This window comes from Manis pentadactyla, chromosome 3 (genome assembly GCF_030020395.1).
Source record: "Manis pentadactyla isolate mManPen7 chromosome 3, mManPen7.hap1, whole genome shotgun sequence".
In the NCBI taxonomy this organism is placed as follows: domain Eukaryota; kingdom Metazoa; phylum Chordata; class Mammalia; order Pholidota; family Manidae; genus Manis; species Manis pentadactyla.
Genome location: NC_080021.1, coordinates 198,679,494 through 198,694,470, shown reverse-complemented (window position 1 = coordinate 198,694,470; position 14,977 = coordinate 198,679,494). Strand labels below are relative to the sequence as shown.

The 14,977-nt window shown below is 45.8% G+C and overlaps 1 protein-coding gene across 7 annotated transcripts in view; it reads left to right on the top strand.

Moving 5' to 3' along the window:
• The window catches only part of PTPN3 (protein tyrosine phosphatase non-receptor type 3), a 119,620-nt gene that overhangs the window by 59,982 nt on the left and 44,661 nt on the right, over nucleotides 1-14,977 (top strand). For 6 of the 7 annotated variants that reach the window (XM_036903331.2, XM_036903330.2, XM_036903328.2 and 3 more), the window contains exons 3-7: nucleotides 970-1,077; nucleotides 1,154-1,196; nucleotides 3,769-3,847; nucleotides 7,578-7,622; nucleotides 11,062-11,114. In XM_036903331.2, coding sequence (XP_036759226.2) covers nucleotides 970-1,077; nucleotides 1,154-1,196; nucleotides 3,769-3,847; nucleotides 7,578-7,622; nucleotides 11,062-11,114 — 328 coding nt within the window. The remainder of the gene's footprint in view (nucleotides 1-969; nucleotides 1,078-1,153; nucleotides 1,197-3,768; nucleotides 3,848-7,577; nucleotides 7,623-11,061; nucleotides 11,115-14,977) is intronic. The other variant, XM_057498914.1, reaches the window with a different exon arrangement.

Sequence of the window (14,977 nt, the reverse complement as noted above, 5' to 3'; positions counted from 1 at the left end):
ATGCACCATGCTGTTTCCTACCCCTGGGCCTTTGTGCCCAGCTCTCTGCTTGAAATGCCTTTTTTTAACTCCAGAGAGGAGAAGGGCAGCACCCAGCTCTGTCACCCTCCCAGACCCAGGTCAGGCTTGCTTCCACTTGTCCCCAGGTTGAACTGACCATTTGTCCGTCTTGTCTATTCACTGCTTTCTGAGCGTTTCAGAGCACTTGACGGCATTTGGTACGCACCCTGATAACTAGGCGAGTTGTGCAGCATAGATACTGGACAGGATGAATGTCACTGTTTCCATGGCCGGCCTCTCTGGGAGGGCAGGGAAAGGATGCTTCCCGTGCCCAGCACCGTGCTGCTCTGTAAACACTGAGTGGTGGAGGTGGCTGGGTCCTGCTCTGGATGTGAAGTCTGGTTGGTGTGCCCACTGGCTTCTCACCTCAGAAGATGAGGAGCAGTGAGGCAGATAATCCCCCAGGGTGTCGCATGCCAGATCACTTTGAGGGTGTTCTGGATGGCACTTGAGTATTCTTAGCCATCTTCCGTCATGCTGTTAGAGTTTTCTTCCCTGTACACACTTCCATGGCTCCTGAGGTGCCAACAGAAAAACTGACAAAGGATTAGCATTTTGCTGTGGACGATCCATGGGTAGGTCACTGAGACTTGACTCTAATTGTAGTTATCTGAGTTTTCCTATTTAGACATCGTTTGGGACTCTCCACTAAGGAGAAGGAAGAAATTTTAGAAAATTAAACAATACTATCTTAAATTGCATATATGTGTTTTTTTCTTAGCCTGCTTCCCATATACACCATGTGACTTCTTAACTTGAAACTGATTAAAGCATTTCCTATTGTAGCATATGAGTTTGTATAAAATCTCTCTGAATATTTTAACTCTTTTTTGACTATAGTAAAGTCTTTCAACCACCAATTCTTCATTTGTATTAAAACTTTGCCCACTTGACAATTTTTTTTTCTAGAAGCAAGATACTGGTCAAGTTCTTCTGGATATGGTGTACAGCCACTTGGGTGTGACCGAGAGAGAGTTCTTTGGTTTGCAGCACGGAGAAGACCCCGTGGACTCGCCCGTGAGTGCTGTCCCTTTATGACATACTGGGCTCCTACATGGTCTGGTTTTATACCTTATGTTTTCTTACCCAACAGAGATGGCTGGAATCAAGCAAACCCATCAGAAAGCAGTTAAAAGGTGGGTGTGACCTTCTCGTTTCAGCTGAACACTGAGTGTTAGTTTATCACAGCCTGTTTCTCCCCCTCTGATCATCAGTGTGCCTACAACATCTGGTACCTGGATTCCAGGGGGTCCAGATGATGTGAGGGAGCCAACTTCTCCCTGTCTGACTTCTGAGTGCACAGAGGGGCTCCCAGATCTGCCCACAAGGGTCCCCCCAAGCTGTGAGTGAAAAGGGGGAAAGTGAAGGCAGGCAGCCAAGGGCAGGGAACCTACTTTCTTTTTATAAGGGGAGGAGCATGGCCTTCCTTAGCCCAGTGGGAGAGCCAGGATGGGGAAGACACACACACCCTTAGTAGTAGTCTTCAGCAGCACAGTTCCACTCACTGGACACCGAGGCATAGGTGGCTTATGTCACAAACACAGCACCCAGCTCACCAGCCACGAGTGAGCCCACTGCTGCAGGCTGATTCCAGTTTGGTGGGCTTTCACACCATGCCTCAGGCCACCGTCTTCCCGGCCCTGTCCTCAGCCTGGTTTCCCAGCATTGTGCCCTCTGTGTCCCTTTATGCCCAAGTCAGACAAACTGGCTGACCGGCTGGACTGAACACAGTCCTCTATGCCTCCCCTCAGTCTGTTCCTTCTGGTGAGAATGCTTTTCCGTCCTGCTTCCCTGTATCCAAATCTTGCTGTTCTTCAAAGCTGCTCAGATCCTGTGTCCTCACTCACTAGAAGCCAGGACCCCCACTGCCCTCCCTTAGGTTTATCACTGTCTGCTTCATGCCACAGAACACCCCTTCATCTCACAGTTATCTGCCTTTATCTTCCTTGCAAAACTGCAGGCTCTTTGAGGTGAGGGTCCTTGTCATGTCCTCTCTGCATTCCTTGAAGTGTCCCCCACACAGGAGGTGGCCAGTGAATGGTTAAAGGTGAAGGGCAGGTGGACTTGTACACACAAGTGAGTGCACACATACGCCACTCTCCCCCCGCTCCCCCCGGCACCTGCATGGGAAGGAGTAGGACAAGTAGCCATGGCTCTGATCCCACCGCTGCTCTGTCCTGGGGCCAGGACTTCAAGAGTCCTTACCTCCCCTGACTTGTGTCCTTAGCATTTGGAAGTACCCACAGGGAGCCACAGAGCCGTTGTGCAGATAAACACCTGCCTCCAGTCACAGAGGACTGACTGCACACAGGCACGGAGAGGTATTGACATTCACTTTCTCACCAACTCATTCATTCAATAAATGTGTCCCAAGCTCAGACTTTGGCAAGGCCCTGGGTTAAGCTCTAGGAATTGGGTCCATTTGGACCCTGCCCTCAAGGATCTCACAGCCACATGTGGTGATGTAGACAAGGGGAGAGACATTTCTAGGGTAGTTCAGACCACGTGGTAGGATGCTTGAGATGCACAGAGGATGAGAAACATGAGGAGGCCTGCCTGAGCCATGCAGTGACAGGTTATAGAGGTGGGGAGGGGAGCTCAAAGGGCTTCCCATGGCAGTGGGAAGACTTAGGTCCCTGAGGTGCTTGTGTTCAGCCAGCACCTAGTTACAGCCCCACCCACTGTACGCCGTGGCATCTGTGCAGAGGTACATTCATAGATGCACACACACACCATTCAGATCTGACACAAGCCAGGGATAAAGATGAAAGATACTAAGGAAAGGGGGTAGAGAAATCAGTAGCAGGATCTGTGAGGGGAGCAGGTGGAAAAGGCTTGAGTTTCAGAGTGCAAGAAAGTGCTGAGCACATAGATAGGGCCAGTGAATACCTACAGTGAAGGGGTGAAATTGACACAAAAAAGGGTATGGGATCTTAGCAACACAACTGATCTTCTCCCAGTACCATATCTAGCAAAATAAATGGGCTAATTTTATCCATACAAGTGAACTGACTCCTGGTATTGTTGCATAAAACCATAATTGAGTACGTTTGATAATTGAGTATGTTATTTGTGTAATATTTGTTAGTTTATTAAACACTTCTGGAATTCACTTTGCATTAAAAGCACAAACTATTTTCCAGTATAAAAATAATTTTGAAATGTGGGCTAGCAAAATCAAAAACCCCAGTGCCATAATTCTGGTTTTGTCATCAGTTGTGTGACCCTAAGACAAGTCACATCTCTAAGCCTGTTGGTAAAACAGTTCTATCAGTAGCAGCCTAGCCTACTCAGTCATGAGGGCATTTCAATTGTAGAATGTACGTGAAAATGTTTGAAAAGTATAAAGTTGAAAAGTGTATGCAAGATTATCGCTTTGTGAATTTTGTGTAAACTGCTGATTTAAGGATTTTTAAAGTTCCTAATACAAATAATGGAGTGCATTATTTGAACACAGCCCTAAGTTAAACACATGATAGAAGTAGGTAATACCTCATTCTATGCTGATGTTGCAAAAATATTTTACTTTCTGTAGACTGGGAGATTTCTGAGCAGTGATTAACTTACGCACTCCTTTTTTGAAATTAGTCCTTTTATTGATGGAAAAATCTGTGGTCTAGTGAAAAATGCATCACTTATGGGAGAGCAGCTTACATACATTGACTTTTTTAAAGGGAAAATTTAATTTGTTTTTGAAAAATGTTGTAGGAGGTTTCCCATGTACCCTGCATTTTCGAGTAAGATTTTTTATACCTGATCCCAACACACTGCAGCAAGAACAAACCAGGTAATAACATTTTTTAAAGTTTTCTATTTAGTATATAAAAATGAGTAACCACGAAAAATGTACTCTTTATTTTACCACGGTGGCCAAGTACTTCATTTGGGTATAACTGTACCAACAATTATGACCCGAGTGAAAATTGGGGGCACACATATTGAAATTTTGATCAGCTAATTTGTTTTCAGTCGTGGATCTATTTCTCTTTCCTCTTGATGTGGTGCATTTCCCAGCATACTTCCGCCCGCCGCCTCCTGCCTCCCTCACCATCCCAGCCCCTCCTGCCTGTTGAGCACTTGTGCCCAAGGAACACAAAGTCATTTTCTACTAATGCAGGCAGGGTTTGGAAGGTGAGTCTGTGAAGCAGTCGTCTACAGGTCAGATAGCACGGTATCTCCCGCAGGGTTCGAACTGAAGAATTCCCTATCAGATCCTCAGTTGCCAAGAGGCAGATGGGAGAGCAAGCTGTGCTGGCTTCTCCACTTAGTGAATGAGCCAGTGAGGGCAATATGTGAACCAGAGAAGAGCTTGATAGGAGTTGTTTATCCCTCAGGGCTTGTTGTAGGTCCTGGCCCTGGTTTTGTACCAGCGCCTGTGTTCTCTGGGCCGGGAACAATATTTGGAATAAAGGTGGCAAGCACAGGAAAGTTATCTCAGTTTGAACAGGGACTATGCAAATCATGCAAATTCAACCTTGCTTCTGCTTCCCCTCCCCTGTGGCAACATTAAGCCCTTTTATTATTGAAACGATTATTTTTCTTAGAGAGGGAAAGTCTTCCACCAGAAAAGAGCAATGGATGCCCAGGAGTATTGAATCCTATTGTGTGCTCACTGTGGCCATGAGACCATCACCAAGAGGGTGACATTAACTCAAACTAGAGTGCTGTATTGCTTTTTCCTTTTTTTGTTTATATGTTGAAAGGCCAAATATTAGTCTATTACTCTGTTTTGCCTTCTCTGTTTTGCACTTCTTCCCTCTACAAGAGCAGACATTGGAAATTGGACTGTGTTTATTGTTAAGTTAAATTTTAAGCCAGCGTAAGAGATGTCAGGCGTGACTCGCTGGGTAACCACGGGAAGTACACCTGGTACTTTGAGATTTCTCCCGTACAGCTGTTTATGCTGATGGACTAAGGGGTAGTGTAGGTCAGTTCATAAGCCAGTGGACACAAAGTGGTGATGTAATCTTTAAGAATTTGTGTTTGAAATGACCCTCCCAAGGTTTCCCCAGGCCACTACTCAATATCTAGTTCCGTTCAAGGGATGCTCTAAAAATGTCACAATGGGTTATATGTGTGTGTTTTAACCAGTGGGTTTCTTAAATCACAACCCCACAGAAAAAATATATTTTGCTTTATAATGCAGAACACAGATATATGTAAATTACTGAAGCAAGCATTTCATAAAACAATAGTAAGTGCAAAGCACTCTAAAGTTTTCTGTTCTATTCTATTTCCTTCCTTTAAAATGCCAGTGGTGGCCTCGAGTTCATTTTCCTGCCAGTGAATGGGTTCCAACCCCAAGTGTAAATTGTACTGCCTAAGTCAGTAATTGTCACCCAGTGCCCTGTCTCCACCTGGCCTGCTAGAGCCATAGGTTTGTGGCAGCCAGTGGGCATGCTAGGGCTCTCCAAAGAAAGAACTGGAGAAATGCAGCTCTGAAGAGCCAAAAGGAGTACAGAGGTACCCTTCGTTGTTTTCTCATTGTTTTCTAAGGATCTAGGCAGGGAGGCATTCAGTGCTTTTTTCTGGAGTTGAGGTCATGGATGGGGTACACTCTACAGTGATCATTATATTTCTGAAGTCAGGCATACCAAGCATCTTCTAAATGACTTTATTCTAATGATTAAATAAATGTCTCCTTGCTTGTGAGCCTCCCCAACTGCAGTTCTTGATAACTTGAGATCATTCTAAGCAGAGTATCATTCACCAGCAGTCTCAAAATTAGTCTTCTTCAACATTGCTAGGTCTCCTAAGTGTAGGCCTCATTCCAATGTCCTAATCTCAGTACGATGTCACAGGGTTGACTCAGAAACTTTGAATATATGATAAGATGGCATTTGATAAGTGATAATCTCCAACTTCATATCCTCATTTATGTTCCTGAGAAGATATACTGATTAGCTGGGCTTGTCAGTGAAAGCCCAGATTTACCATTGGATTATCTGTAATTCTCTCCCTTCTCTGAGTAGCATTGTCGGAGGAGAGAACTCTTAATTCTGGTTGAATATCAGCTTGGATAAACGTAGAAGCAAACTAGAAAGGACTGATTAGGTTCTCCTCAGCAGAAAAGATGGAGATTCCAATATGGGATAAGCATGAATTAGCAAACGTGTGTTACACCGTCTCTCAATGCTGATCTTCAACACATTAAGGGTAGTTGGTGGTGATTATAGTCAAAGTGATCGTATCAGAGTTAGGAAATTGACCCTAAGCTTTTTTTTTTTTAATCATTAGATGTATAAGAAATTTTTGACATAGTCGGGTGTTTTCATAGCATGAGTGTCCAGATTGAAACAAGATAACAAGATATAACTGGTCCCACATAACTTATTTAATGTCTATTTCTTTATCTGTGAAAATGGAGGTAGTGGTACCTACCTCACAGAGTCGTTACGAAGCTGAAATGAGGTGGTAAGTTATGAAGTTATGCACACAGCCCAGAACCGTGCAAATAGGAAGGGTTATACCATGTGAAGCATTCACATCTCAGAATACCAGGGCCTTGATCTTTAAAGATAAAAACTTGAAGAGATAAATGAAACTTACTTGTTTAAGTTCCCAAAATTATCACTCTCCTGCCCCTGAACTCTTCTGTGTCTGTATTGTATTTCAAGAAGTTTCCCTTTTGCCATCTTGGCCAGACACTGGAATGTCTATCCCATTTGAATCCAGGCTTTAAAAAAGAGTGGGAGCTAGCGGCCAAGTGTCACATGTATGCCGCATCCCTAAATATAAAGCTTTCCATGGCCTTTCCCAGCTCGCACAGCGCTGTTTTGTTGCCTTCTCCCCACTCCCTGGATGGAGGATGAAGGGCTAGTGATGACTTCCTGAGCTCTGCCCACAAGTCAGGTCTCGGGTTTTAAGTGACACTGCTGGTAGCTCACAGACCAGTGCAGAATTCAGCTTGGAGGTCCCGGCAGCCTGCAGCTGACTGATGTTTACGGTTTTGCTCGAGCACCCACAGTTCCTGGGACACAGGAGAAGATCCAGCTGGGTGTTTGCACCCCAGCCAAGGAAGTGTCTTCACAGACCCACCTCCTCTCAGCAACTTCACACAGAGGGAATGTGGGTGTGCAGATGTCGTGTTCAGAACAGCGGCCCCCCAGTGTGGGGGCTGGCTGTGCAGAACGCCTGTGGGAACCGGTGCTCTCAGATACCCCAAATTTGATTGGGAAGGTCCTGGCGGGGGGCGGGGGCACTCACTGGCAGTGGTGCCGGCTGCTTCTACCCCGTCCATCCTGCTCGGCCGTCTCTAGGACAGCATGTGCTGGCATGGGGCTGGCTGGAAATTACCCCTGCCAGCTGAGACTTAGGCAGCCACATGAGCTAGTGCCACTGAAGGGAGCTTTGCGATGTGCAAAATAGTCCTGACACTCTACACAAAAATGTGGTTTTATGTATTTTTCAAATGTACAGGTCTTGTCCTTGACTCATCAGATTTTATTTCCATTTTTATGTAATTTTAAATTTCTTATTTTGAGTGTTACAAATTAATGAAAACAATTGTTTCCTAGGCATTTGTATTTCTTACAACTGAAGATGGATATTTGTGAAGGAAGGTAATGATAATTTTGCATTCTTTTCCTGTTTGCTGCTAGACTTCTAAAACTCCTGGTTTTAATCTAATGAGCATGCATTTCTGGTAACAATATTAAGTGTAAACAAGGATGTGTGTTGAAAGCATCATTTTGTGCAACATTATGCTTTAGACATCTGTTCTTAACTTGGTCTTGATTTAGGGAAGCTAAGAATTGATAAACTACACTTCATGTTGTTTCAATTTTATTACAAAAAGATACAGTTATCTTTCTGGTAAAGACCTGAGAAATTTAAAGGGGAGGAGAGAAACCCAGAATGTAAAACTGGCTTCATTCAGGAAAACAGATGGGGCCTAATTTAGGTCTGTTTCCGAGCCCCTCAGTATCTTGGATGATTCATTTTCTCTCTGGGAAGCTTTGCCCAAAGACATGATCATCTGCCCGTGATTCAGCACTTTGTGCGTGTCAGCCATCCTGGTGGCTGGGAAGTATCTGGAAATGGCTCAGGAAGGGAGAGAAATTCCAAGCTAGTGGTCTCCCTCCTCCAGATTCTGAGCTTGTTTTGCTTTTTGGTAGAACCTGCAGCAAGTGAACTGGTGGAAGCAGCCGCATCTTACTCCTGTTCTCCTCATCTCCCCTTCCCTCTTTCAGTTTAGTTCTCCTGAGGAGGGTCTTCAGAAGCCCCTGGCAGGCTTCCAGGAGGGAGCTTGCAGTCTGGTTGTGCCCGTGAGACTGGAGCCCACAAAGCAATTGGGACCAATACGGGCTGTGGAGATCATAGTTCTCATAAGGTTTTAGGAGCAGGAGATGCCAGGGCAGGCCAGAAAAGTCCTTGTGAACTGCTGTGATGAGCCAGGATTGAGGTTGGTAGAGAAAGGAGATGCATCCTCTGGGCAGTGAGAAGACACCTTCCCCACCCCCACTGTCCCCATTGAAAAACCACATGTTGGGAGCTTAGAGGAGATAAAGGGCCCTTCATGTCAAACCTGGACACATACCTTGTATCCAGCAGGCAGAGGAAAGCCATTGAGGGTTTTTAAGCAGGAGGCATGTAGCCGTAGCAGCATCTACACAGATACTGTCCATGAACAGAAGGGAAGCCTGGGGGAGGCTGAAGGACTTCCGTACTGATGGAAGGAAAGGTGTAGCCCTTGAGGAAGTGACTGCAGACATCCTGCCCAGAGACTGGGGGCATGGCAGTGAAAGACAGGGATGGAGGAACACTTAGTAACAGGGACATATTGAGGAAAGGATTGCCAGAACCTGGTGACTGTTTGGAGGTCACAGAACTCAAATTTTTGTAATTCAGCACATCCTCCCACTCAAGGGAGGGAGACATCCCTTCTGCAACAAGCAGGCCTTTGGGCCTCTGTCTGCACACCCCCAGTAATGCGGAACTCACCCTTGCGGGAGCAGCCTCAGATTCACAGTAACTCTAGGTTGAAATGACCCATCCCTCTCCTGGGTCCAGGCCACCCTCTACAGCAGGAGAAACTTGTCTCTTCTACATGCTGATTTCTTTTTCCCACGAATATTTCACAAGCACCTGTTCGGAGACAGGCTCTGTCCCGTGCAAGGTTCCTGCCTAACCGCGCCCCCCCCCCACCCCACTGGGAACTTTCAGTCAGCTCTCCAAATTGTGGAAAGGGATCATCTTCATTTGTTCTTCTCCAAACACAGGGCCCTTTGTTAGTTTTACGTGAATCAGTAGAAACCTGTTGAGGGCTGTGTCGTGGCTTACATCTTTGTCAGGCCTGCAGGTGGCCCTCTCCACCTCCCAGTGCCAAACACCTCTCAGGTGTGTTCGGGTGGCAGTTGACCCCTTGGAGCTGTGTATCTTTTGACAGACTCAGCGGATCTGGTTAGCGGATCTCCTGGGTGTCAGATCCTGCCCTGCCTTCGCTGAATGGTCAGTGGAGGCAGTCCTCAGGGCGGCACCTCCTCCCCCTGAGGTAGGTGACCTTATCCAGCAGATGAAGACCTAAAGCCTGGGGTGAAGGAAGGGGTCCTTTCTTCTTAGTGGCTGAGTTGAAAATAGAATGCAAGCTTTCAACATTCTTTAGTTTGTATCTATACTCTGGAAATGTTTCTCTTGCTGACTTAGTCATAGTATTGTTCCTTCTATCTAGACTGAACCCCCTTAGTCTCTCCCCTACGTTGTTCCCCAAATCCCATCCACCTGCGGTGCCTCTAGCAGGGACACTGACTTAGATTTCATTGGAACCCATCTGGGGAGGAGAGTTAATGGCTGCTGCTTGCTGTGCCCATGGGCCCTCTGGGTCTCCAGATGAGCAAACAGATGCAGAGTATCCTTGCATGTATGTATCTCTAAATTTGGGGGGATCATTTCATCTAGAAGTTCTAGTGGAAGCACTTAGTTACTTGAGGAAAGTTAAGGGCCCTTCAGATAAGGAAGGCTACCTTCATATGCAGCTTCAGGACCAGCGCCCAGCCCAGCGGACAGGGAGGGGATCCCCCAGCTGGCCAGCCAGATTAATCAGAGGGGTGAGGGTGACTCACATCTTGGGAACTTCATGGGCTGCCATGGAAACGGCATTTTTTTCCTCCACTTCCCCAGGGGTTGCTGGGAAGGATGTCTTTTAAAAATCTGTGTGTGCCCATCCTGTAAGCCCTCATTCCTGCTGCTGCCGCTATTCGGCCCTCCCCCAGTGCATCCCCCCACCTGGCAGTAATCCCTGCCAGCTCTGCTGGCCGAGCTCCTGGGGGCAGACTGTGAAACTCATGGTTGCATGGAGAGAAGGGAGCAGCCAGAGGATTCAGGAAATGACTGAGTCAGAGAAGGAGTCGTTGGTGGAAGCGGGGTGTTTGTGGGGGCAGAGAGCTTAAGAGGAAACAGGGAGAACAAGTTCGATGTTGAGTCCACGGATTTCTAGTGGATGGCGGAGGAAAACAGAGGTTGACAGAGACCGTTCTGCAGGTCAGAAGCTTCAGGAGGGTAAATAGACACAAGAACCTTAAATCACTTAATGCTCAGAGGATTCTGAAAATTTAAACTAGTTCTATATTTTTCCCTTTTAAGAGGATATCATCCTCTAGAAAGTGGGTGAACAAGTTGGTGATTTAATTAGAAAGACCTACAAAAAGGCTTCATCTTTACCAGAAAGATATTAAGGCTGCCCGTTGATCTAAAAGTATAATTTTCTCACTTTTCCTTTTAGTGATATGAGCCCGACCTTTTTTGACCAGCCAAAACCTTGGCCCAACATTAGACCTTTAGCTTCATGGTATTTATATTAATGTATATTGTTTTAAACATTAAAACATTTTCTTTTAATTCAAGAGAAGCCTAGTGTTATGTTAATCTTATTGAGTTGTGTCCTAAGATTGTCTTTGTTATGATTCATGATGTTTTTTAATAGTTAATTCAAGAAAGAAAAGATGGGTGTTACTGATTGATGTTGGTTCTTGTGGCTTTTCTAATATGCTTTTCTCCCGACAGGTTAACCTGCCCTCTTAACTCAGCAGTGGTTCTAGCATCCTATGCAGTACAGTGTAAGTCACGAAGGGGGTGTTTCACAGACAGCCACGCTGCCCTGTCGATGAGTTAAGGAAGTTACTGGCCTCTCCTGTTTGACCAGGTCCCTTCCTCTCTTCCCAGGAATCCCGTTGGGCAAGCCTGTCTCTCATTGTCTGGGTACTCCACTTCCACCCTCGCTGCCGCTCTCCTCCAGCTCAGGAATGTAGGCTAAGGAAGCGGTGGTGAAGGGGAAAGGGTGGATAAGCTGGAGTGTTAGGTTTTCTCCCAGGGGAGCCCGTAAAACAGAAAGCACCTATCATACATTACTTTGTCCTAAGCCTTCGCTCACATAGAGGATTTGAGCTCCATAATCCTAGTGGGGCAAATATTTCTACCAGTCCCCCCTCACAGACATGGACAACTGAGACCCAGGTGAAGGGACTGGCCGGAGGTTCCTCTTGCTGCTTGCTCTGTGCCACTCTAAAACACTGCTGGGATCTTAGGAAGTTATTTTTTGAGTTTCATTTCAGCTAGTGTGTTACATTTTGGTCATAAGCAGCAATGTCCAATAGGAATATGTGAACCACTTAGGTAATTTTAAGTTTTCTAGTAGCCATATTAAAAAAGTAAAATGGAACACGTGAGATTAATTTTAATTTATTTAACTCAGTATATCTAAAATATTATGTAATCAATGTTAATGATTACAAAATTAATGAGAGATTTTACTTTTTTTTCCATAGTAAGTCTTTGAAAAACAGTCCTACTACATCTCAGTTTGAACCAGCCCCATTTCAAGTGCTCAGTGGCCGTATGTGGCTAGTGTCTGCCACACTGGATAAAACGTCTGGATGGAATTTTCCATCAAAGCCTGTTTAAGCTGGAGTAAAATCTCATTCAATGAGCAAGACTTTATTGAGCATATTCTGTATCAGTGGTATACGGTAGATGGAAGGGGTGCACGACCAGACGGAAGGTGAAGTATCACTGCGTAGCCCGCAGTGTGGAGCCAGCGCAGTACATCGGCACGGAAGCCGTGCAGTGCTGCTTGGTAGCTCAAGACTTAAGAAGGTTCCTCTGCCTTCCTCTAAGCCCCACACCATCTCGGTCTGTCACCCTCTTGGCTGGTAGGGAGGGCATGTAAGGAGTTAGGAGAGCAAGACAGTCAGGTCTGAGAGCAAGCCCTGGTTGAACTACTCCGCCTACTCTGCTCTCGGAGGCAGATAGCAAAAGAAGGCTGGCAGGGTCTCCTGAGTGTGCCTGTTCCCCTAGCAGGAAAGAACAGAAACACGGTTGCTAAAAGCGAGGTTGCTGGGCCTGCAACTTACCTGCTCACCTGCGTATACCAGGAGTGGAGGAGAGGCTAACAGGGACCCTGCTCCCTACTAAGACAAAACCCAGGGTCCCTTGGCTTCTCCGTTTGCCACTTACCTGGTATTACCTCCCTGAATCTTGGTTTTTCTCACCTATAAAATGAAGCGATGATGGGAATTACAGCAACTCGCAGTGTGGCTGCTTGATCCAAATACATGTGGTGGTGATCTATAGAAACCCTTTATAGCTAGACCATCACTGTGAACTGAGTCAGTGAGAGCAGACTGAAGCCATATTACCTGGGTCTTCGTTCTTCCCCTTATACCTGCATGACCCTGAGTCTCTCTAGGTCTCAGCTTCGTCTGCCAAGTGGGGTTGGTAACAGTATTTACTTCATAGGGTTGTAGTGATGATGAAATGAGGGACTATACGTACAGCTCTTAGAAGAGTGCCTGGCACATGGCAAGTGTTAACTCTTACTCTCCATGTCTGCCCAGAAAAAAAAGCTGTCTAAAGAACTGCCTGTTGTAAACAGTTCTCTATTTAGAGTAAAATTTAACAGCCAAGTTAAAAAAAAATCCTATTCTAAGCTTCAGTGGTCAGGTTCCCCTCTACAAAGGAGTGATAGAATGGGGGCTAAGGAAAGTTTTTAGCACCTATGAAGTGCAAACTAGCTTCATCGGAAACACCAGCTTGACTGTAATGCTAATAAAATCACGAGTTACCAGGCAAGTAGCTTTAAGTGTAAGCTCTTTATTCCTCCACCCGCAGTAAATATCCCTTTTTCCACACTTCTGTGCATGCATTTCCATAAGATTAATCCTTGGATATGAAGTTGCTGGATCAAAGAGTATGCCTAAATTTTATCTAATACATTTTGCCAAATTGTCCCAAGAGGGGTGTCTAATACAGAGATGAGCCCTACCCGTGGTGAGTGAAACAAAAGCACAATTTCTTACTAGATAAGAAGTAAAGTGTAGATATTGTACTTAAGAAGACTGGGTGGAAGATTGCTGGTAGCCTGTCAAGTGTTCACAAAGCTTAAAGAATGAAGTTTTTGGAAATACATATTTATTCCATAATGTCCATTGAGCCTCTGCCTTGTGCAGATTCTGCATCAGCCTGGGGGTGTACGGACAGATAAGGCATTGCTGCTCTTCACACTGGTCTCCAGCCCAGTGGGGAGGCAGAGATGGACCAGCTGAGGCTGGCAGGAGCCCACAGGATGCACCCCATCCTGCCTTGGGGAGAAGGACAAGGGAGTCCAGAAAAGATTCCTGGTGGTGACTCTGGGGAAGAGTCTCCAAAATCAGGTTGACATTGTATGAATAGCAGGTTAAATAAAGGGCTTTCTCAGCAGCTTGAAATGCTGTGCATTTGAGTACCTGGAACATACTCTTTTTTTTGCAAAACATAAAATATTAACCAGAAAAATGCACGGAACTTAAAAGACAAGTTACTCCCCACATAAGCATTTACTTCCCATTCTTTTGTACATGTTGCCTCCCCACAAGCAGAAAAGCGTGTCACTGGAAGTTAGGGTGTGTGGTAGAGCGAGTAGATCAAGCCTAGGGACTGTGGTCATAATGTAGGCTCCAAGCTCCCAGCTGAGCAGCAGCGGCCAGGTCACTTCCTTGAGTCTCAAATCCCCTGTCTGTTTAGGGGGGAAGGCAATGCCTGTCACTGGGTTATCTAGTGGGATGACGTCACTGAAACCAACGGGAAACCCTCCTGTGCTTTGCAAATGGTTGTTGTGAGTGCTTAACTTTGTTTCCCCCTAGTGGTTAGCACAGCACTTTGCATAGAGTAGCCAACTAAGATTTCAAGGGAAAACCACTCTGGGGGAGGTTAGTTGGTTACATGTTGGGTTCAGACATTTGTCAGTGACTTGACTAACGAGGTAACCTTGCTTGTCATGTTTACAGAAAGGCATACATGTTGGGACTTGTTAGCTAATATGATGGATGATCAAATCAAGATCCAAGAGGGTCTCCATGAGCTAATGAAACCAAATGAGTAAAATTTAACGGGACTCTGCCTTGAGGCTCAGAAAAAAGCATTTCATTGCCCTCTGGGGACATGATCACTGTTATCAGCAAATGGCCGGGAACAGCTCACACCAAGGCAGGCAGGTTGAATGGCGGGGCCCTAGCCAGGGCGCACATCACCTGGGTTCTAGTTCCATGAGAGGGGTAAGCCCTTTCTCTCTGCACCTTAGTTTCTTCCCCTTTAATGTGAGGAATTTGAACAAGGTAACAGTATGGTTTGCTCAAGCTTTCCTTGTTGGGGTCTGTATGTCAGGGCATCTAAATGGTTTCCTGTAACTGCACTGCTTTGCACTTAACCATGCACCAACTGAATTGTCACACTTGTGCTTACATCACACAGCCTTGACGTTTCTGTCCACCGCTTAGCCATATTTGGCTGGCCTTAACTGCCTGTGGTACCCTTGTCGAAGCCTTCATGCTTAGATCACTTGGCTTTCTGCCCTCTTCCCCTTCCAAAATTGAACTTTGCAGGTGCCTCTGTACAGGTCAGTTCTGAGTACCACATCCCTGCACCCCCACTGTGTGCCATTCATGTG